Source organism: Lotus japonicus, chromosome 5 (assembly GCF_012489685.1).
Source record: "Lotus japonicus ecotype B-129 chromosome 5, LjGifu_v1.2".
Classification (NCBI taxonomy): Eukaryota; Viridiplantae; Streptophyta; class Magnoliopsida; order Fabales; family Fabaceae; genus Lotus; species Lotus japonicus.
In genome coordinates, this window is record NC_080045.1 from 67,899,606 (window position 1) to 67,922,933 (window position 23,328).

At 37.1% G+C, this 23,328-nt stretch overlaps 3 protein-coding genes across 4 annotated transcripts; 1 reads left to right on the top strand and 2 right to left on the bottom strand.

Moving 5' to 3' along the window:
• Positions 1 to 344: 344 nt before the first annotated feature.
• On the bottom strand, positions 345 to 4,754 carry LOC130718556 (zinc finger CCCH domain-containing protein 14-like). The gene is made up of 3 exons (XM_057569161.1): positions 4,501 to 4,754; positions 4,045 to 4,105; positions 345 to 1,303 (listed from the first exon to the last, which is right to left on the bottom strand). Exons 1-3 carry the CDS (start codon positions 4,568 to 4,570, stop codon positions 535 to 537), a joined length of 900 nt encoding a protein of 299 aa, XP_057425144.1. The 5' UTR covers positions 4,571 to 4,754; the 3' UTR covers positions 345 to 534.
• Positions 4,755 to 5,299: 545 nt separating this feature from the next.
• On the top strand, positions 5,300 to 8,833 carry LOC130716917 (AAA-ATPase At2g18193-like). 2 transcript variants are annotated; one of them, XM_057566957.1, is made up of 5 exons: positions 5,300 to 6,536; positions 6,614 to 7,288; positions 7,552 to 7,638; positions 7,739 to 7,800; positions 8,321 to 8,833. In XM_057566957.1, the coding sequence occupies exons 2-5, from the start codon at positions 7,250 to 7,252 to the stop codon at positions 8,457 to 8,459; spliced, it is 327 nt and encodes a 108-aa protein (XP_057422940.1). In that variant the 5' UTR covers positions 5,300 to 6,536; positions 6,614 to 7,249; the 3' UTR covers positions 8,460 to 8,833. The 2 variants fall into 2 exon arrangements, with proteins under 2 accessions (XP_057422940.1, XP_057422939.1); XM_057566956.1 differs by lacking the exons at positions 7,552 to 7,638; positions 7,739 to 7,800; positions 8,321 to 8,833 and having other exon boundaries at positions 5,309 to 6,536; positions 6,614 to 7,218.
• Positions 8,834 to 9,131: 298 nt separating this feature from the next.
• LOC130716916 (clathrin interactor EPSIN 2) lies at positions 9,132 to 14,466 on the bottom strand. The gene is made up of 13 exons (XM_057566955.1): positions 14,228 to 14,466; positions 13,735 to 13,798; positions 13,562 to 13,613; positions 13,283 to 13,362; positions 13,127 to 13,205; positions 12,772 to 12,855; positions 12,486 to 12,631; positions 11,911 to 12,198; positions 11,716 to 11,802; positions 11,441 to 11,640; positions 11,018 to 11,208; positions 9,935 to 10,583; positions 9,132 to 9,851 (listed from the first exon to the last, which is right to left on the bottom strand). Exons 2-13 carry the CDS (start codon positions 13,767 to 13,769, stop codon positions 9,463 to 9,465), a joined length of 2,280 nt encoding a protein of 759 aa, XP_057422938.1. The 5' UTR covers positions 13,770 to 13,798; positions 14,228 to 14,466; the 3' UTR covers positions 9,132 to 9,462.
• Positions 14,467 to 23,328: the final 8,862 nt, after the last annotated feature.

The following is a 23,328-nucleotide window of genomic DNA, read 5'->3' on the forward strand; positions in this document are numbered from 1 at the left end:
TGCAACATTCTAGAAGGGAAAAAAATCTGTAATAACAAAGGAGGGAAAGGAAAGAAAGAGGTTCTAACTTTTATATTTAAAGGAGAGCTAGTAACACCCATTTACCCAATTAACACTTTTGGAGGGAGGACAAAATAGAATTAGGAAGGGTTTAGGGGCCCCCCATTCCTCTCCCCTCCTGAAAAAAAAAAAAAACACCTCCCCTCCATAATCAAAATAAAACTTCTAATATTGTTTTTGTTTTGAAACAAAAGCAGTACATAATGAAACGACCTGCTAATACAGCAAAGGGGAATCACTGGATAATCAAGATGAATTTTTACGATAAGCCTAATCCCAAAACATGACAAAAATGTAAATCATAACAGGAAACTCAACAATTCAGATACAAGAAGCAATTGAATTTAAGAAGTTGAGGTAAAGGCTCCTCATTAATTACGATGAGGTGAATTAGGAGCAGATTGACAAAACTCTCTAGCTAGAAAATTTGCACAGTTCAATCCTCACTAAAAACATGTAAACTACTGAATTCTATCACATTCCAGGCCTGCGTAATTCATCTGTTCCATGAGCAAAGTGGCACCTTTCCCCAAAAGTGCACGAGCCTTTGGCAAAGTTTTCACACAGCTTAGTCTTCAAGTTGCTCCCAGGGGCAGAATGCTGTGAGCTAAAGTTTTTCGCTGGAGGCCCAGAGACAGAACTTACACTTAGAATAAGTTCATGAACCATTGCACTGGCTTGGTTGATCTGATCAAAACTGCCTTCAAGCTCGATATTTTTAAGGTTGGGATCAGAGTCATGTTCCCTTATGGAAAGTTTAGCTCCTGTTACACGACAGATTTGCTTGGAGTTGACACCATTTTTTCCAATGATAGCTCCAGCTAGGGAAGCATTGATACTAATCTTGGCAGTAGCCGAGGCTCCAAAGCCAGCAGCAGCAGCTCCACGACCTGGAGGTGGGGGCTCAATTCGCCCACCCCCCCTATTACTTTGCATTTGACCGAAACCACGAGGATCTTCATATGGCGGGAGTGTGGGCCTGCCAAGTTCCCACTCCCCATGGGCAAAGTGGCATCTATCACCAAATTTGCAACCTTCAGATGAATTATACTTGTTGCACATGCGGGTTTTAACAACTGGAGGAGAAGATCCATCTGGGAAGGATGGTGGAGGAACTGGATTTCTCCCCATTTGTGGAATAGTAGGACTGCTTCCAACATTGATCATCTGAGAGATAGCTTTGAAGCCACCAGGAACATAATGCAGGAAATGGCATCCGTCACCAAATGGACACCCAGAGGTGCTGCATAATAGACAAATGAATATGACATCAGACTAACAAATAACCAGCAATTAAGATTACAAACCTAATAAAGATAGCAAACCTAAATCTAGTTTTGTAGGGTTTGAATAGAAACTTAGTAAGATAAAAATCTACACAAGGTTCAGTAAATTTGACAACTATACAAGAGCAACTCCAAGAAATCGTAGAATCTAAAACATTATTCTTTGCTCAAGTATGCCGATAGAATGTTATGCGGGAACTTTTTAGCAGTGCAAATCACAATGATTGATGATCAAATTAACCAAACAACAATACAGAAGAAAACAGATCAAGACCTAGATAGATAGATGTTATATATCACAGATTAGATGACAATGATTGCTCAAGTATGCCGATAGAATGTTATGTGAGAACTTTTTAGCAGTACAAATCACAATGATTGATGATCAAATTAACCAAACAACAATACAGAAGAAAACAGATCAAGACCTAGATAGATAGATATTATATATCACAGATAAGATGACACTCATGACCCTATTCAGTGTTCTAACAGTATATAACAGGACTTCACAATATAAAAAAAGCATCTTAGCCACTTCAGACTAAACAGCTCATATTTGAGACTAGAAGTATCCCCTTACAACTAAGACTTGCAATGTCCAAATGCACTAGATTGATCAGACGAACCAAGAGATTGCATTTGGAGAAATATTAGCAACACATTCTTTAATCTTCATTACTGGGTGAATTTTAAGCAAGACTAACCAAATTAGGAGTATAGTTCAGACTCGTACATTTCGCTCAATATTACCATGTTAGAGAGTAAGTTGCTAGCATTCTAAAAAATATGATACTCCCAACTAAAAAGTAATAGAATACAGCAGCACAGCACCATGCGAACCTTGTAAAAATTAATAATTAATTAAACCACAGTTATCAAACACTTACAGCACACATCAGTATCTTCTAATGCAGATGGTAATTAGGAAAAAATGGCAACAGGCCAACAGCAAAATTTCTAATCCTTCCATAGATACTACTATCAGCATTACTTCATCCACACTTCAAATGGAGATTATCACCGCAATAGAATCAGAAATGACAATGATTTTGAACAGACATCCGAAATGTGAATTATTGTCAATTATCAAACTCAATTTATATTGATCCTCTATATAAATGTGCAGTGCAGTGACCAAAATCCAATAGTGATAGGAATGGCTAGGAGAGTTTCTAGATTTTAAAGGATGACTTGCCCATTCCCTTATTATTTTACAAGAGACATACCATGACCTTCTCACTAATTCTAATTCAAACAAGACAAATCATTTAGACGCAAGACAGCAGGAAAACCAGGAGGAAAAAATTCAGGACACTGAGGCAGTGAAAGAGAGCAAGACAGAGAGGTCTATGGTCAAATCTTATGCCTGAAAATACATGCATATGGTTTAATCCTAATATCATACAAGTATACATATACAGATTAGTTAAAGAAGAAAGTGTGTACTTTTTTGAAGAAAAGAATACAGATGTACCAAATACTAAAGAAAAATGCAGAACGCGGCTACTTCTTTTAAAGAACAGCTAGAACATGTATTATAGAAAAAGTATTTAAATGATGAATCTAAAAATATATATTATGCTGCCATCAAGCAGGGGCAACTACCTCGAATATAAGGGTTAAAAATATTGCAAATGATCAAGTCAAGATTCAGCATGAACAAAGCATGGGTTTGCTTAGCCGGAGAAGGATGCCAAACTCCATATTCTACTAAGTAGTTACCAAGTACCAAAATATCAATCAAGATTATCCAACAACCATTAATCTTAAACAAAACAATATAAATACTATCTGCAATAAGCTTTCAATTAGGAATAAAGAGTTGCACAAAGTTACAATCCACGTCCTTAACATTTTATCCTTGAGAAAAACTAAACCCAAAATAATGAAAAGAAAGATCCTGGAAAGTGGAGACCAATCTCAATCATTTTAACTAGCATTGGACATGAAAAACTTTTTAATAAAACGAAAACTCTTAAGAATACAAGAAGAAGCAATAAGATTAGGAAGAATGTATGTGACAGAAAGTTAAAAGCACAATTTATAAAGGATAGAAAATTAAGTGTAGCATAGATGAAGTCCTTAGAACTTAGAAGGGTCACTTACGCAAACTTTGGGATAGTTGGTTCATGACATTTTGACAAAAATTATGGAAGCAAATAGGAATTTTCAACGACAAATTATTTATAATATCTATCAGATGCATATTAACAGTGCATAAAAGATGTATAGTCAACACACACATCAAATTATCATTATATCATGAGAGCTTTTGAATGCCATATAATTTCAAGATTCCAAGCACCAATTCACTTATGTTTTGTTCTCTTGATAGAACATGTTTTAAGGCATGTATGGTTATAGCCATTTCATTGATCTGCATGAAACCTCTTTACAGGGAAAAATTGAAGAAAACTGTATACATAGAATATATGTAGGTGATGTTTTGCATCCCATAGAAGTGCTTTGATTTAAATATAGCCCAGCAATCAGTTAACAGAAGTGATGTTGAGAATCAACAATATTCTGTTCATAATCTTGTTATGATGATTAACCTGTAGCACAGCTTTAACTAGCGAATTGATTAGTGAAATGACATGGAGTCTGGTAGCAATTTGTTTTTATGAAACATGAGTAAATTATAGACATATGAAATTGTATTAAATCTTATTTTAGATAAGTTAAAGATTTGAACCTGAAAAACTTTGTGCATGGCTTGGATTTGCTTCCTAAACCAGTTGTGAAGGACTCCATTTCTGTTGCAGAACATTAATTAAAATTTGACCTATCTTTTATGCTTCAAGTTAAATAACATGGAATGGGTATTTGTTGTGAGCAGACCATCTAAGTTGAAATGATTTTAACCATAATGTATGTATATGTATGATGGAAGAGAACATGAATTAGTGTTGATAGAACTAACTCCATAACTGTTTTTTCAAATTGTGTTTGTTAATAAAGCATTAATATTGTGTGTAGGAAAGCAGAGCAAGAATAAGAGTAAAAGTATATGGCAGGCAGCAAAAGTGAAGAAGATTAGGGCTTTGGAAAACCCTAAATCTGATAACGTAATATGAAGCAGGACAGATAGATAGATAGCTACAGAGAAAGCGTAGGATGAATAGAGAGTAAAGAAAGAGAACGAACGAACCTGGCTTGGATTTCTTGGCGCCGCCATTGCCATTGAAGGCACCTTCAGGTCTTCCCCTCTTTCGATCCATCGTAGGCAACAGTGAATGAGAGATTCGATCGAGAAGAGAAAAGAAAAAGGGTCGATTTTGTTGTTTTAGGGTTTATTCAACAGTGAAGCGAGAGAAGAAGAAGAGATAACGAACAACAAGAAGAAAGCAAAGAGCATGAATGAACAAGGAGTGTTATTTGCCACTACACCACAACACTTTTCGTGAATATCTTTTATTTTTTATTTAATATATAACACTTAACTTTACATTGCATTTTATAATTTTTTAATATAGATTGAGTCAGGCATTCAATCTAGTGACTCACTGATCCGACCAGTGACCCATTAACTCAGTACCCCACCGAGTCAATGGCCAAATCGTGTTTTAAAACACGCACATTGCATCTAGTCTTAACACCTAAGCAAATTAACCTAATAATGTTTGTTCTTTTCTAATTCATAGATCCGTAGATCAATTGTTCAACAGATTAATAAGATTCAGAAAGCACAAACCTAACAGCAACTAGTAAATAAATCCATAAATCAATTGTTCAATTGAAAAAATTTTTTTTTTTGACGGTAAAACAACTTTATAACATTAAACATCAAAATCTTCTTAAAAATTTATTTAGCCCAATTTTATCTTAAAAGTAATTTAAAAGTAAAAAGAAACTGGGTCAATCCCTTTTGAGGTCCCTTGAATACAAAGAAAAAACGTAATATTTGATAGGATTATTTTTTTTTTTAGATAAGCCAAACTTGTATTAATTAAAAGAGGTACAAGGATACCCCAACCCAAATACAAAAAAGAAAACAACTAAAAGAAAAGTACAACATAAAGGCCAACAACCAGCAACTTAAGACCAAGAGCTTCCTGCAATTGAAACCAGCACCAGAGATTCCGCAGCAAGATTACAAGCCTCCTCAACGTCCCTCTCCTCTAACGCACAATGAAAACCCTAACTCAACCCACATCTCTCTGCTCCAATTCCTCCAGATTCCCAACTCAACCCTCACCTCTCTCATCCACATCATTATTATCGCTTTCGTGTTCGTGTTCGTGTTCTTCTTCTACCCCCTCTCACTACATCGTCGATAAAGCTTCATCTTCCACTTTTTCAAATTTGGCAAATCAAATTCAACACTTCCACCGAATCATGGTTAAAAGTATTTGTTTCCATCGTCAATTTCTTCCGATTCTTGGGAAAAGCATTTCATGACATGTTCCCCCAATCCTTACAAGCGTTCTTATGGTTCCTTTGGTGAAGAAGGATAAAGCTTGTTTGAGGATCGAACAGTTTTGGGATGTGCCTAATGAATTTTACGTGGCTGCAAATAGTTATCTGCCAACCCTTGTCACAAGCTGCCTCAGAGTTGCCAGGTTTGACAACAAGGTTATGCAGGCTGTGGAGGAAGGACAACACGCAATGGATCAATTTGAAGGTATAAATATTGGATGGAAATTGGAGGTTGATAAAGCATTTACCAATGGGGTCAACAGAGCAATAATATTGAGCTTCAACAAAAATTGCATGGAGAAAGTTATCCACCAATACCTCCCACATATCGTAACCTTACATGAATATGAATGCAAGGTGTCTGAGGTAAAATTTCCGAAAATCTTTTCCCATGAAGGTTATTGGAATGGATATGAATTATCTCACCCTGCAATGGACACGCTTTCCATTAACCCTTCCCTAAAAGAGGCAATAATTGAGGACTTGGAGAGGTTTCTGAGTAAAAAGGAATTTTATAAGAGGGTGGGTAAACCTTGGAAGAGGGGCTACTTGTTGTATGGCCCTCCTGGAACAGGGAAGTCAAGTCTCATTGCAGCAATGGCTAATTATCTCAAGTTTGACATCTATCATTTAAAATTGTCTAATGTCATGTCTGATGCTCATCTGAAGAAAATGTTGTTGAGGACCCCCAAGCATTCCATGATCGTAATAGAGGATATTGATTGCAACAAGGGGGTGCACGCTGGGAAAATGGGTGAAGAAGCTGAGGTTGGTTTTTATTCTATTGTTTTGTTTTGATTTGTTTCAATTACAATTTTAATGAATTTTTCTTTTCATAACGACAGAATGACAAGCACAAGTTCAATTTATCTACCATACTAAACTTCATGGATGGACTCTGCTCAGGAGAAAAGATTATCGTTTTCACCACAAATCATAAAGAGAAGGAGCTGGATCCTGCCCTTCTCAGTCCTGGAAGGATGGATTTCCACATAAATCTTTCATACTTAAAATCCAAGCCGTTCCAGATTTTGGCAAAGAACTACCTCGGCATTGAGCATCATCCAACTTTTGAAGAAATTCAATGCCTTCTAGAAGTATTAGAGGTCACCCCTGCTGAAGTTGCTGAACTCCTTCTTCAATTTCAATTCGAGGATGCAGAATCTTCTTTGGAATGTCTTTTAAACTTTCTAAAGAAACAGCAAAGGAGAAGTGAAGGCACCTCACTATAGGATTATTATTAATTTTCTTTTTGAACTAAAGGCTATGCCAAATGTATTGATGTTGCTGTTTTTGACAATAGATTGAGCTTAATTTTATACAAATTTACTTCTTAATGTTGTCTGTGTTGTATACCAAGTTGTTTATGCTGTTGCAATATGCCAATTTGCATGATGTAGTAGAATTGGAAGTATTATTATCTATGCACATTTCTTTCTTGTTGATTTCAGGCACTTCCTTTTGTTGGATTTGCAGTGGCTATGTTTATGTTTTACTCTTTAGTTCCTGTCCTGCTTAAGGTATGGGTTCAAACCATAACGGTTCTGCAGGTTTATAATTTGAAATGATTTTATTATGACAGGATGAAAAATGATGACATTAAATGAAAGTAACAACAGATAAAAAACAGTAGGATACTAGGATTTAATTATTTGGTTGAATTATTTTCTTATTCTTTGTTGAAAGATTCTCTATTATATTTTACACTAATCTTTTTTCTTGGATCAAATCTAGGTTTTTTAGGGCACTAGTATTTTGACATATTCTATTTTCTTTGTCATAGAACAATGGTTCTGCCATGCTAAATCTGTCTCTATTGACCTCAGACATGTGGGCTATCTTAATTCGCATTTTTGCTTACCATGAGAAGGTTTTACAGCTATCTCTACTGTCTATACCTTTTCCACTCTTGATTATCCTGATGGTTGTGTGTCATGTGTAGAGTATGCTAACAATTCTAGAGCTTACAGGTTGATTGGATGTACTATGTGGCCTTTGGTGCTGTAGTTGTTGGGCTTATTATCTACTCTGGGTATGTAAGTCACACTTAGTAAACATAAATTAGACCGATGGGTTGAATATCATGAACCATGTCAATCATATTAAGGGTTTATGTTGATTTAGATGCACACATGCGAAGTTTGGGTTACAGAACAACAGAGTGTGGTGCTCATGACGATGCACAGCTCAGTAATTTTCTCTGATAAAGTTTATTTGCTTGCTGATAGTTGTTTGTTACAGAACTTCTCATTTTGTTCAATTCGTACAGATTGCAGCTTAGTCATTTTCAATCTGTTTATTGATTCATGATATTTGTTTTTAGTGGGGATTATTATTCATTGCATGCTGACTCACTGATGCAGTAGTTCTTGAACAGTCCTATCTGCATGTACTATTGGCCCAATGATGATTTTAGTTCCCAAATATTCTATTTTTAACTTTTCCTCAAAAGTACCCCGAAGTGCCCACTTTGGTAGCTTAAGTTATTGCTGATGCCTCTCAAAAGCAATACTTTGGTATCTCTAAAGGTATTTGCTGACATCTGATTGCAGAGGTAACAAAGATGAGAATCAACTCCCTCTTAATATTGCTGAAGATGATGACCAAAGACTACCTGATGGGGAAGCCGATTCAGGAAGTCACAGTAAAGGAATTCCGGTTGGAAGCTCAGAAAACCAGTTGGTAGCTTAAGATGTGCGTAAGGGGAAAAACCATGACGAAGAATTTCCTATGAAGATGGAATTACTCCAAAATTTACATATATACACTATATCTCCAAGACTGCAGCACAAGAGGCACACAATTCGACTCAGTTCATGTAGATGAAATTTTTGAGAATGTGCTCAAGTTTGTTTTTTCTTTTTTGGAATTTAATAGTCAAATTTTAGTAAATAGCATCCTAAAATTATGTGATGTTTTACTACTTTGAAGAAATGAAATACAGGGAAGAAATCACATGAAAAGATATTTTCAAAGGTAACTTGTAGGATTTCTGCAGCCACTTATATTTTTCTAGCATAAAATTTCAGATGCTTGACTCGAGGTTGTCTGAATTAGAAAAGTCATTCATTAGAGTTTTGAATATTTTCTTTTCTACCTCCATGATTGGGAGTAGTTAATGATGTTTCGCCCTTGGATTAAGATATCCAATCTGTCACAAAGCAAGTCAATTTCTGAGAGAAATATGATGCATAACTCCTAAGCAGACAGAACATTTAACACCGTCCATGCATAACTTATAATCAGCAGCCAGCTAGCCCATCACATTTAATCATTGATATTATATAAAAGTACAAAGGAAGGGAATATATTATCACACCACTAGTTGGTATTGGAAAAGAATTAAAAAAAGGAGCAAGCGAAGAAAGCAACAGCCCAAGTAAGGTTATTCAATCCAGTCACATGTACAACACAGACATGATGCCACACATCATATATAGAAACAATGACCAAAAAAATAATGGAAATGATATAAATATACAAAACACAAGAATAAGCACACATGACACTGGGTCACTTTACAGGGAAAATAATATCTTACACTGGTATAGTGATATTGAGTCTACTAACATGCCATCTCTCAACTTGTAACAAAAATTTTGGGTATGCAGCACCATTGACATGCACTAACTTTGTATATAAGTATGCTCAGTGTCATACACTGAGATTGTTATCTAGGTATGATTGCCCAATATCATCGGTAGCCCCCACCCCCACCATAAGGTTGTTGGTGATAACCACCTGTTCCCATCATGGAATTATAATTACCTGCTACATTGGACCCAGGAGGCAATGCAGAAGGTGGTTGCATCTGGATTCCTTGCCTTGTACCCATACCCATAATTGGTACATTTATAGCCCCATAACCTCCCATTCCCATACCAACACCAGGACCCATCATCGGGTTTGATGGGGGTTTGAGAGCATTAGCGCCGACTCGGCCTATACCAGAACCAGATCCCATGGCTTTACCCATGGTTACATTTGATGTTAGGGGTACTGTGGTGGGCTTCTCCATCCTCTTTTCCTTCCTATTGATGGCATCAAAGTCAATTCCAATATCTGCTAATGGGTTTATTTTAGCTGCAATAAAAAAGTATAAAAATCAAGGTCAACAATTCTAATTGAGATGTTAAAAAAAGAAAAAGGTAGATATTAGCACTCACGTCCAGATATATTCAAATTAACCAACCCCCTACTTAGTGTATCGGCCCAAACTGTTGATTTTGTCTCAAACTTGTCATTGGAAGGTTGACAAACATTAGGAGCGTTTACTCCTTCACCAAGTAAGCTACCTACAACATCACTTTGTTTTCCACCAGGTACATTTCCCTGGTGCGCAATGAAGTTCCTGCTGTTAAATTGTGAGGCTTGATAGGCTGAGAAACCTTGCTGCATAAGTTGGCCACTTTGTGCAAGAAAGAACTGTGATGCCATTTGCCCAGATGAAGCTGAAAAGGATGGTAGAGATTGAGCATATGAAGGAGGGGCTGAAAAGTTATGCTGTGAAGTTATTCCACTTAATGGTGCAGGGGGGAGAATGTCTGCAAGAATATCAGGTTCTTGTGGTGGAGAAGACAAATATTGAGGTAAAAACTGTGAGTTTGATGATACAAGCTGAGTGTCACTGACAGAAGATGTAGAGTATGGTACAACAGAAAATGAGTCTCCAAACCCAAAGTTAGACACATTTTCTGTATTAGGACCACTTAATTCGGATGGTTCAAGATTCTGATGCATCTGGGGTGGAAATGGAGCAGTTTCAGGAGAAGGGACCGCCTTAAATGGTGAATCACCAAATGGATCTTCAAACAACTGCGAAAACTCAAACCAACAGATATTATCTCAACAAGGATAAACAAAAAGAGAATAATTCTTGTAAAAGGAAATGAGAGGGGCTGTTTTTACATGCTAGGATAACAAGCATTTAAAAGAATATTCTAACTTCTAAGCATGAGCCCAATAATAGATATATGCCTTTGTTAGACACACGATTTTTTAGAATTCCATCCATTTATTGTGGTTCACAAAGAGAAGTGAGTGATGCTACATCTCTTACCAAGAACCCAACCCCTTGCTTGTTTACAATCAAGCATGCAAAATCCAAAAGGACAGGCAAGGAATAAAGTGAAAACTAGATCCGTTCCAAATCGTGTACAAATCCATTCTTAACAGCACTGAGTAGGTAAAAAAGGATTGAAATATTTTCTTACACTAGAAGGTATAATAAAAAATGAAAAAATTCCTACCGGTACTGGATTTAGTTTGTGGGATCCAGATAATGGCTGTGGAAAGGATGGTGTCGAGCCAAGATTCAGAAAGCCTTGATGGGTTGTGGTTGCTGATGAAGATGGCACGAGAGCCAATGCATTTGAAGAGAATGGATCTGACAGAGAGCTGAATAAGTCCATTTCAACATTATCAGCAACAGCTGGGGCAGCTAAGAAGAAATATAAAGTTATCATGAGTATAAATGTTGCTAGGTAAGTAGCATAAACGTAAGCTCTCTTGAAAACAATCAATATCAAACTAAAACCCCAAACATCTACCGATAAGCAAAATAGCTCTTATGAAATATGCATGATAAAAATCCAAAATATTATATGTGTGTGTGTGTGCTTCAATTCCACATGGTGAGGATCAACATACTGAATTTTGTGAACTTTTCTCACCTGACACAGGACCACGGGGGTCAAATTCATCCCAAGTGCCAACTTCCTGGCTTCCAGCTGTAACAGTAGTTGCAGCAGCAGTTTCATCCATTGGATTATCGCGTACAAGAGAAGATCCTGTGGAAGCATAGGTTTGGTGTGGATTATCACTCACAGGAGAAGATCCTCTTGGCGCAGATGCTCCTGAAATCTCTCCATCCCTGCAACCAAGATAATAATGGTAAGAGTCCTTACTCCTTAGTGCATAAGTAATCCCTGCATTACAAAATTCATACCTTTCATTTTGTAAAGGGCTTTGAGAAGCAGCTTCTTCATAACTAGGAGGAGCAGCAACATTTTTCTCAGAAGCTTCCCTCTCTAGCCTGCCCATTGTATTCCATATGGTGAATCCAAATAATGCCTATTGCCTAGTGGTATTATGCATGAATAAGGAGGGATGGAGGGAGGGAATTTCTCTATGCACAACTCACCTTCCTTCCAGTGAATGGTCTTCAGCTTTAGCACTGCTTCCATTGTACTCGTCATCCCTGTAACCCTCTCTACTATTGTGTTCCTCATTATCTCTGCCATAATAATCTCCACCACGACTATTTCGATCATCATCTCTATAGCCCCATTCTTTTTCTCTGCTGATACCATAATCACTTCTATCATCCTCCTTGCTTCCATGACGATCATCATCATATCTATCACCATAAGTTCCACTGCTTGAATATGAACCAAGCTTATACATTCCACTTGTTGAATTATTGTGAAACCTGGTGAATCATGAAGGCTAGTTACATATCTCCTCCAGACTGATAAATCCACAACATACTTAAGTAGGTCAAATATTCTACCCTATGTTTAATTTTGTAATCCAAAAACCCTCAAGAGAAATTCAAGTGCAAAAATGGCTAAAAACTGGGAGAAAGAGAAAAAGGGAATATCTAATGAAACAATGTCAGATTCTTCCTTAATAAGGTAGCAGATATAAGCTTTCATACATAGCAACTGGAAAATAACAAAGCTCAAAATATCATTAAAATTAGTGAGAGGAAATTACTTGTCCCTGTTGGCAGCAGCCTGCTGTCTAACCTCTATGATCCTTTCTTTATCATTTACAAGGAGAACGAAACTCTGTGACTTCTTCCTTATATTGTTTCCCTGATCTCTTCCACTGGAATCAATATATTGAAAGCTGGACAATGTCTGTTTGCATGGCATTTAGAATATTAACAGTTGCATTCAAAATTTTAGATCATTTCGATAATATTAGGGACTTGCATGACCAATTAGTTAACACTAAACAGTACATGAAAGTCAAGTACAATTAACAAAATGGGAATTACCGATATTAGATGGGTATGTTCTCTAATATCCTCTATGACTCGTTCTGCTCCATTAGCCAGTAAGTACTCGAGCACTATCAAAGCCTGTTGTTTAACATTTTATGCATATACATTATTAGCACAACACGCCATGGGAGTTGGATCAGAAATAAATTCAACTACAAGCCAGAATTCTTATAAGGCAAGAACCCATCATGATTTCGGAGGATGTAAATAGGTATTCGGACATATTTCACAAATGGTGCTTTACATGGGTGATTGAAGTATTAAGGGACACGGAGAACATTATGACAAAAAAAAGAGTGAAAGAACCAAGGAGTATAGTAACTGCAAGTAAAACATATTTCTACAAAACCTTGTAGACATGCCGCCAATTCTTGCCAGAGTCATTAATCCTCTTCCAAATTACTGCCATGATCATCTGACATTCATGACTGTAAGGGAGCACAAAAATGAGGGTTTTCTTTTACAATAACAACTATCAGGCATAAAACAAAGAGTTCAAGCTTACAAGTCTCTGGTCGCCTGTGCAATATCTGCAAGGAGTGATCCGTGAGGACCCCAAGCTTCATTGCTGGTAGCATCAAGAACCTGGAAGAGAGGAAATAAATGACTATTCTAATTAAATTTTTCATGAATAGATTATGATATGTATACTTTTAATGATAGTCAACAAACTATTTCATGAGTAAGTATTACAGAAGAGAAAATACAGACTTCACACAGATCCTTACACCAATAATCTTGCTACAACTCAGGCAATAATAGTTTTATTGAAGAACAACTCTACCTTCTGTTCTATCCCTGGAACTTTCAATACTTTCTTGTTTACTTCTCTTTTCCTGCAAGAATACAATGAAGAGGGTCCGGAATTTTATGAAATGGGATTGGATTTGAAAAGGTAATAGAAGCTATATTCATGTCATGTTAAACCATAAATTAATATTAAACAGTGATACTTACAGCTCCCTGACAGTTTGACCAATGGCCTTCTTCATTGGAGGTGGTTTTCAGCACCACAGCTGAACTGCCAAGTAGAAATAAAGCACATTTAACAAACAAACAGCTTAGACTTTCAATTCTGAAATGATATTTGCAAGCAATATTGTTTGGTTGAAGTAGCATAGCAATGTTAACATCAAAATGCAAACAGAGTTGAACGCCCAACACAATCTGAAAACAAGTCTTCCATCACACAGAAAATTCATTCAAGCAAAGTTGAATATAGGAAAGAACAAATTGAGTAACTACTAAGGGGGGCACCATAACTAAATGTAAATCTGAAGCTAACAAATCCAATATATGATAAAGTTGGAATCTCTATAAATTTTGACCTCAAAAAACAAACCAAGCATCAGGAAGGCAATGAAATAAGGATGTTAAAGAGATGCATCGGATGGAAGAAATAAAAAGTGAATAAATTGAAGCAAAAGCAAATATGAGTGATTGATGGAACCTGATCAAAGTAGTTGGCAGAATCTGGAAACTGAACTAGAGAAATTTGCAAGAGCTGTTTGAAGAAAAGTATAATATGTGGCTGCTGGCTGCTGGCTGCTGGCTGCTGGCTGCTGGCTGCTGGTTGCTGCTGCCTGGTGGTGCTGTATGCTGCCTTGACTTCCCTTCCCTCCCTTCCTCCCTCCCACTTGAATAAAACAAAAATGATGAAGAAAATTCTTCACTTCTTTCTTTTTCTTCCACGAATAATAAAAGCATAAATAAATGAATACTGCAATAATGACACATGCAACATCTTCCTTTTTTCTTTAAATTTTAATCTGCTTTGAAAAGATAGTGAGCGTAATATATCGAGCGAATCGGTTATCGGTTATCAACAGTGGAAATGGTAGATCAAAATGATTATATTAACATAGAAATGTAAAAATAAAAATTCATGACTCACATTTAATACCAAAATATGACTTGTTATATGAATGGATAAAAACTAAAACAAAACAGAATAACAAATTAAATAAGAACGAGGAGAAACAAAAATGAAAAATAACACATGTTCTAATTTTAAATAAAGTTTTCGTTGTTATTATTATTATTATTATAGATTGTAGGCATTCAAATAGATTAACTCTTAAAATGTCACTAAGAGTAATGATTAGTGAACACCCCAATAGCGACAAACACCCAAACACTCCTGGTTTGTGGGAGTTAAAAACCGTCACAAATTGGTTTTTATCCCCATAAACCAATGACGTTTTGGGTGTTCACCAGCCATTTTTTAAATCCTCGGTTTGATGTAGAACTGAGTTAGTGATGGAATCTTAGAGAGGAAATTCCGTAAGTAATCACTCTCGTGGAATTTGCGAGTTGCGATATAACAAATCCCTGTAATAAACCGTCGGTAAATTTACCACGCTTACAAGGATTTTGTGACAGATACGTATTCCGGCTCTAACAAGCTGATAAGGGCTTGGTGACAGATAAAGTATTCGCCGAAAATTAGTGATGGAGTTTATATTCGTAAACATGTTCTTGTAATGGAACAACCCGTCGCAAAATGTCATGGCAAATTTAGTTTTGCAAACACACTCACAAGGGCTTTGATGAATGTAGAATCCGTCGCAAACACGCTAAAAAGGACTTTGTGACGGATATGATATTCGTTGCAAGTTAGTGATAAATTAAATTCTCGTTGCAAAAACGCTGACGCTTTTGTAACCGTCACATTTAGGACGGTTTTGTTTCGGTCACAAACTCATTAGGGAGGATTTTGTGACGAACATGTTTTCTGTTAGGACCCAATTGCAAGGTATGAGACTTGAGTCCCACATTGAAACTTGAAAGTATGAGATTCTAATGTGGGGTTTATAAGGCTTGAGCTCTCCAACTACAACAACTAGCTTTTGTGGTGTGGTTCTCCCAAGGTTCTTATCAATTGGTGTCAGAGCCTTCCACCATATCTCTCAGCTGCAAATGAGCGGCGCGAGTGATGACTCCGGCATTGCAGTGTTCGTCCGGGACTAGTCAAGGGGCTGCTAGTGCACAGCCAACCTGCATGGGTGCCGGGGCTGCGGGGTGTGGTGGGATGTTAGGACCTAATTGCAAGGTATGAGACGTGAGTCTCACATTGGAAGTATGGATTCTAATGTGGGGTTTATAAGGGCTTGGGCTCTCCAACTACAACAATTAGCTTTTGTGGTGTGGTTCTCCCAAGATTCTTCTCATTTTCCGTCGCAAACATGGTGATAAGGACTTTGTGACGGATGAGCCTTCGTTGCTATTTGTGACGGACTCATTTCCGCCACAAACACGTTGACGAATTGTGATCTATCTGTCGCAAGATTAGTGACGGATTTTATTTCCGTCGCAAAGTCGTGTAACAGATTGTTTTCCGTCACAAATAAATGTTTCAAACCAAAACTACTGCATGTTGATAAATTGTTTGTTGAGAAGTTTCCCTCTCATTTGGGTTTTCACTGTTGTTTATGAGTTGCCTTCCGTCCCTAATTGTAATTGCAGGTTCAGATTGAATCTGGTAACACGCTTTTCGATCATCTCTGTGATTTCATTTCATTACAATTCACTGTGTTTGATTGCCTTATTCGATCATTCATTTATTCATTCATATTGAAGATACCTTCTCCTCTCCTGAATCCTAATACTGCTACTTAGGGTATTACTCAATGGGGTATTGTGTGGGAACTCAATTCTTTAGATGCTAACCGTCATGTAACCATGTCTAAACACAATCAATTATCACACAACCTTCTCTAATTCTCTTCAATTGCATTTCCTACTACCACTACTCACTATCGTAGATTCTCAAGGTAAGTCTTTTTATGTCATCAATTTGGTAAGGTTTCAGTTATATATTACTCATTTGTAGGATGAATCATTTCTTACACATCTCTGCCTTGCAGCAGAAATATCACAATTTGCTTCAGATGCATGCCAAGGATCAGTGTGGAATTCATTCATTCATTGCTCTCCACAGGGACAAGGTTCATCTCAAAACCCTCCTATAATTATCTTAGTCTGTTGGATGTTCAAATTGATTTAACATATTTGCATTGACCAATGTGGTAGTTTCTTAGATATTAGAGGGACTAGGTTAGTAACAAATTGGGTAAATAGCCAAGTTGGTCCTTGAATGTGTCAGCCGCCTTCAAGTTGGTCCCTAAACTTTTAAAATGCATCCCGCGGTCCCTGAATGTGGCAGAAGCCATTCAAGTTAGTCCCTAGGTTAAAAAAAAGAGACGGACGTTAACGGAAGGCTGACATGTCACGTTTTTCGCCACTTGGATATCAATTCAGTCCTTGATATTGCCAACTTAATGTCAATTTGATCCACGAAGTTGAAAAGTCAACTTCTCTCTCTCTTCACCTTTTCTCTCCCTCCCCCACTGCCCACCCCTCCACCACCACCAACCTTCTTCCCCCGTCCCCGACCTTGACAACATTGTTACAGAGCAAGATATGAGAAGAGAGGATTGCAGAAACACTTCTTGGAAGACTTTCACCATCAAGATCTATCATCACTCTATATTATTTTCCCTATATAATGGTCAATGACACTAACTACAATTAATAAAAATAGTACATCAAACTCATAGTGCATCAAAATCACATTTGAAGTCTAATGGCATTGTAGAAAGAACCCACGAAAACTAAACAACACTGCGGCAACTTCTAATTAAAAAATAAACACCATACACGGTTATACCAAAAATACACTATACACATGGTTCTATCATTGCTGGAATAGAAAGCTAATCCCTTCTCAATATCCCAATCTTCTTCAAATCTTGGCTTTCACCCATCTGAAAAGCCCAGCGCAAACACACTCAACACGCACACACACCACAAAATTAAATCTGAAGCGCACCGAGAGAGGCCTGAGAGCGTGTGGGATCGAGAAGGAGATGAAGGCTTAGCTTTCAGCGGTGGGTCATGTGGTGGCTTGCAAAGACGGAGGGGGTTTGAGGTGGGAGCTTGGCTGAGCGGTGTGGCGATGCTCATAGTGGCGAGGATGATGCATCCCTTGCGAAAGCGCGGTGCGACGTGGTGGATGAGGGTCCTCAGAGTTCAGATCGATGGTGATGGCGAGCTACGGTGCAGCACGCTGTTTGTAACGGCCGGGATTGGAGTTTATGAACCAGATCTGATTTCGATGATTGGCGGAGGAGTGAGGGGGGTGGTGACCGGAGAACTTGAACCAGGTGGAGGTGGCTGAAGTGGTGGCCGGAAGGGGTGGAGTTCTGGGTTTCTAGGGAAGATAAAGAAGGTGAAGATGAACAAGATGAAGATGAAGAAGTTGAAGATTGTTTCAAAAAAGGAGGGACTAAATTGACATTAATTTTTCTCCCCAGCTTTCATTTTACACGTGGACTCTCCAGCATGGAAAAAAAATTTCCATCTCACCATTTCCGTTAACGTCCGTCAACAATTTTAACGTTAGGGACTAACTTGAATGACTTTTACCACATTCAGGGATCGCGTGATGCATTTTATAAGTTTAGGGACCAACTTGAAGGCGGCTGACACATTAAGGGACCAACTTGGCTATTTACCCGTAACAAATGAGTGTGGGTATGTTGATATTCATGTAAGAGATTAGACATACCCTATATAATAACATCCTAAACAATTCAATTTCACTCAGTCAACCTTTCCAATCAAAAGAGCAAACCCCCCAAAGTAGAAAACAAAAACCCTCCAAGCCGGCAAGAAAGATCCCCAAAACTCCCCTTCTAAAGGGAGATAAAAACAAAACTCCAACAAAGCCACCCGCCATGTAATTAACCAAAACACCTAAACAAATCCAAAGCAAAACAGACACCAAAAACCCCGCAAAGAAACGCAAGCTACATCCAATACCAGACAAAAACCAACATGACTGAATACAAACCAAAATGAGACAACAAAACCCCTGAAAACAAAACATGACCAAATCCGAAATCCGGTCAGGATACATGTGAATCATGTATCTCCCTCAATTCTTCCTCATGACCCCGGATAGCCTCTATGTCGCTGCCATTATATTTCAACCCCAATGCTTCACTGAGCAGCCATACAACATCAATGAATTCTCTCCATCTCCAATAAGATTATTTTACGTTTAATATTAAGTAGCTTGAGAATCCACTCTTCTGTTATTCCAAATGGTGGTGTTCAAAATTATAAACATTAGGTAATGATAACCAAATCCTCAGATAGTAGCTAGACCTCTTCTTTATAACCATTATTCGGTTCGGCATTTCTTTCTGATTTTATATTCTAAATAGTATATATATACTCTCAGTGAAAGTGTAACCCACCATGATACATTCATGATACATTTGCTTACATATATTATTGAGCTACATTAAACCCACTACTAAAAAAAAGCAAATTAGCGAGGGACAAAATCCGTCGCTAAAAATTTAGCGACGGAACCCTGTCCGTCGGGCAAAGTGGCGTCGCTAAATAATTAACGAGGGATTCTTAAATCCGTCGCTGATAGCGACGGAAATGCGCCGTCGCTAACTTATATATTTCCGTCGCTAAACTGTTTGCTGGATTATCCCATGAATCCGTCGCTAATTCCGACGGGACAGTCCGTCGCTATTTACGGCGGAACATAACAATCCGTTGCTACTTGCGACGGAATTATCCGTCGCTATTTAAGACGGAATATAGGAGTCCGTCGCTGTTTGCGACGGAAGTGTCCGTCGCTAACCACTTGACATTTTTATTTACATTCCCTCGCTAATAAATTTATATTGATTCTTCAGTCACATGCTTCTCACAATCCAATCTATTATCCATCCATTTCCTATTTTCAGGCACATTCATGTTTCTAACACACAATAAGCAACCAATAAGTAGCAGTTCAGTAAATGAATCCCCAATTTAAAAGCATATTCAGGCTTAAATTAAAGCATTCATCAATATTAATATATAAGTAAATTGACAAAACAAGGAAAGGGTACTAAATCTAAAACATAACAAGGATTTCAAGCTAAAATAAACTTTGAAGGCTTGAATCCTCATACTTAACTCATGCAAGTAAGGTTTTAAAGCAACATATGGTAGCAGTTCAGTAAAGATTGTTGCTGTAAATGATTTTACCCACAAGCACATGTGTCAAACCCTTCAGTAGCTTCAAACTTAGACAGATCGGGATGTACCTCTTGATTCAAGCAGCTTCACATCCACAGAAGGGAAACACAAAGCAGATTGCTCCCTCTATCCTGAGATGTCGAGGCTTATAGAGGAGATGAAACCGCAAGTTCCAACCCAAACCTGTACATATGGCAGCAAATCAACATCAAATTCAATGAATCACGAAAGAAACATATTTGGGGATTTGAGATCCCAAGGCACAGTAAGAGGCTTCAGATAATGGTGAAAATTGATCCCTTTTCCCAATCATACACCATTCAGTAAATAATTCACTAATTTGATAAAACAACAATTTACTTAATAAACTTCCATGGCTAAGCTAGCATCTTCATACACATGCAACCAAAACAATCATACACCATCCAGTAAATAACTCACTACTGTGATAAAACAATAATTCACTTTATAATTCATTAAATAAATGGAAACAATAGAAAGCTAAAGCAAAATAGCAAACTCGTGAAAACTACACATGCTAGTAGTGTTAATTATCTATTTATTGAAGAAATAGAATCAGAAGAGAAATCATTAGTAGTAATTAATGCTATCTCTCTAGTCATTCATTCATGTACTTCGATAGATATACCATATGTCATAGGACTTTAACACATAACAATTAATGAATGGCTGAACACTTGGTGTCAAAATTCAATCAGAAACCATAAAAGTAATGTTTGAGGGATTTAACACAACTACACTAAGTCAGTTGCTGCACTTTTGGTACCTATCAAGCATTTCCACCATGCTTATTAAAGGAAGATAAAGGAAGAACCATCAAATTAATGATGATATATCATATATGGTATATTGATAACCATATCATACAAAAAAAAAATATCAGCATCCAATAAGCCACATGTCTTGCTATACATCTGGTTTAAAATAAGGCGTCAAATTTAATGGGTTTCAGTAGTTAGATCAATTTTAATGGGTTTAAATCATCAATTTTTTCCTTTTAAAAAATTATGAAAACTGGGGCAATGAAAGGGAAGTTAAACAACCTGTAATATGAAGAGTATGAGTAAATGCATAAATATAAAGAAATACTTCAGGGGGAAGGGGGATTTACTTACTAGTTGGTGTCAAACCACTTGGTCATTTCCATAGCTGGTACAGATGCATTTCCTCTTGCCCCAAGCATGGCTGTTGTGTCCAATACTTGATCATAGTATGAGAAGGTGTTGCTTGGAATATACTGGATTCCAGCCTCAGCCATCTGCTTCCAAATGGCTAACCTAAGGTCTGCAGAAACCTTCTTCAGCTCCTCAGCACTACTCTTGCCATCCCAAAAGGATTATAAGGCAAACTTAAGCTCTCTCTTGGGTCCCATGCGGGGATAACCAACAATGTGGGAAGCCATCGCTCTGTTATTGCAAACATACAATTTTGATACTTTAAGGCCAACTCAATATTAAGTTATAAAATGGTACTTATACAATTAAACATTTTTCAAATGATGGCATAAACAAAGAAAATACAGTGTTGATAGTTCACAGAAATCTATGGGCTCAATACAGCCAAATAAATAAGTACAATATTACTTAAGAAATTGGTGCAGAACAAATCATAAACACAATTAGCATACCCACAGAGGCTTGCAAAGATTGATGAAAAGAACATTGAAATTGAACGCATCTCCAGGTCACAGATAGATATCCAAATGTTCGCTATATATAAATAAATAAGACTTACTATTACAGTGATCAAATCAATGTAGTAGGAGAAGAATGAAATCTAATAGTTATTAAAATTCAACTGCGGCAGATACATAACAAATTATAGATTCTTTAAAATCTACTCCTACGATTTTCTAAATAGCAGTAGAAATGTCTCACTACTCTCACAAAAGTTAGTAAATCATTCTAAAGGAGCCAAATCCAAATGTATATCTGTCATAAGCAATTATCCCAAAAACTAAAGTTATTTGGCACAAGAATGATTTTATATTATATTTCTAAAAATATCAATGGATATCAAGCACATAAGAATTCGTAAATGCATAAATATAAAGACAAAGACTAATGGCATGTTCTCTTTGTACCACTATCAATTCACAAACATGCTATAAGAAACAGAGCCTAAAGGATGAGAAACAATTCTAATAATCTATTGACAAACATGTTCTCTCCAATGATTTATACGTTGGACTGGACACACATAGTGAACAAGATAACTCAAACTATAACTTTACTTACCTCCAATGATTTCTTCAGCGATGCTGCGCAGTTAAAAGCACAATTCCAGCAAGCACAGTTCGAGTCGAACTCCGAAAGAGAAGAGATTCCAACACATCGGAGGTCCAAGGAGGAGACTGCGCCGTCGCGAAAGCATTGCCGAGAAGAGGAAGCACACGCGAACATGGAGTGTTCCGACGTACTCGAAGCGGCGAAGGGTGAGATTTGAGAGAGTGAGAAGGTGAAGCAGAGAACGCGTTGCGGCCATGAGAGTGTGAGAGGAATTTCTGAGTGTTAGGGTTTTTCTGAGAGAGTACGAGTGAATGGATTGCTTAGTGTTTGGACTTGGAAACTTTTAACCAGCTAGTGTCTATAGTTAAAAAAACATATGTTTCAACACAAATTATCAAAATTACAATCTAGTTCAAATGGCTAAACCCTTCTCTTTTGTGGACAAATCCCATGTTCGAATCTAACAAAAGATTTAGCGTCGGAAATACGACGTCGCTAACATCTTACTAAGTTTAACGAGGGATTTAGCGACGGGTGGACATCAGCGACGTTTATGATCCGTCGCTAAATTCCAAGATAAAATATTAAAATAACATTAGCGAGAGATTTAGCGACGGAACTACAGCGAGGCTACCCATCCATCGCTAAATTTTAAAACGACATTCTTTATTCCAAACTCATGAATCCGTCGCTAATTCCGTCACACTCTGTCGCTAACAGCGAGGGATATCATTCCCTCGCTAAATCACTTTTTTTTAGTAGTGACCCTTTTTGATCCTTATGTCTCCTCTTTTATAGCAAGTTGCCACTTTTCTGGTGGTTTGGTTAGTGAGAACAAAGCAATGATCAATAAGAATGATTTTTCTTTTTGAAACTTTAGTTAGTTTAATCAGGTAAAAGTTGAGCTCAACATCACATATAATAGCGTCAGTAATGGACTGTCGACTTTGAAAGATGATGAAAGAAACAAAGTTTGATCCTTACTAATAACCTCAATTTTTGATATAGTAAATTTTTTTATTAAACTTTGAATTTATACATGGCTAGATAGCTTGAGTGTTTGATATCGTTAAAGTATATTTTGTCTATATAAAAAATCTTTGTTCAACATCACCTAAATTTATACATGAATATGATCATATTTTCTTTCCAACTTTTCAAAAATAAAGGAAACCAACTTTTATAGGGAATAAAATTACAAGAAGATGATAATAAAGGGCCCTCAAATTAGTTATGTAGATTTCAATATATTATT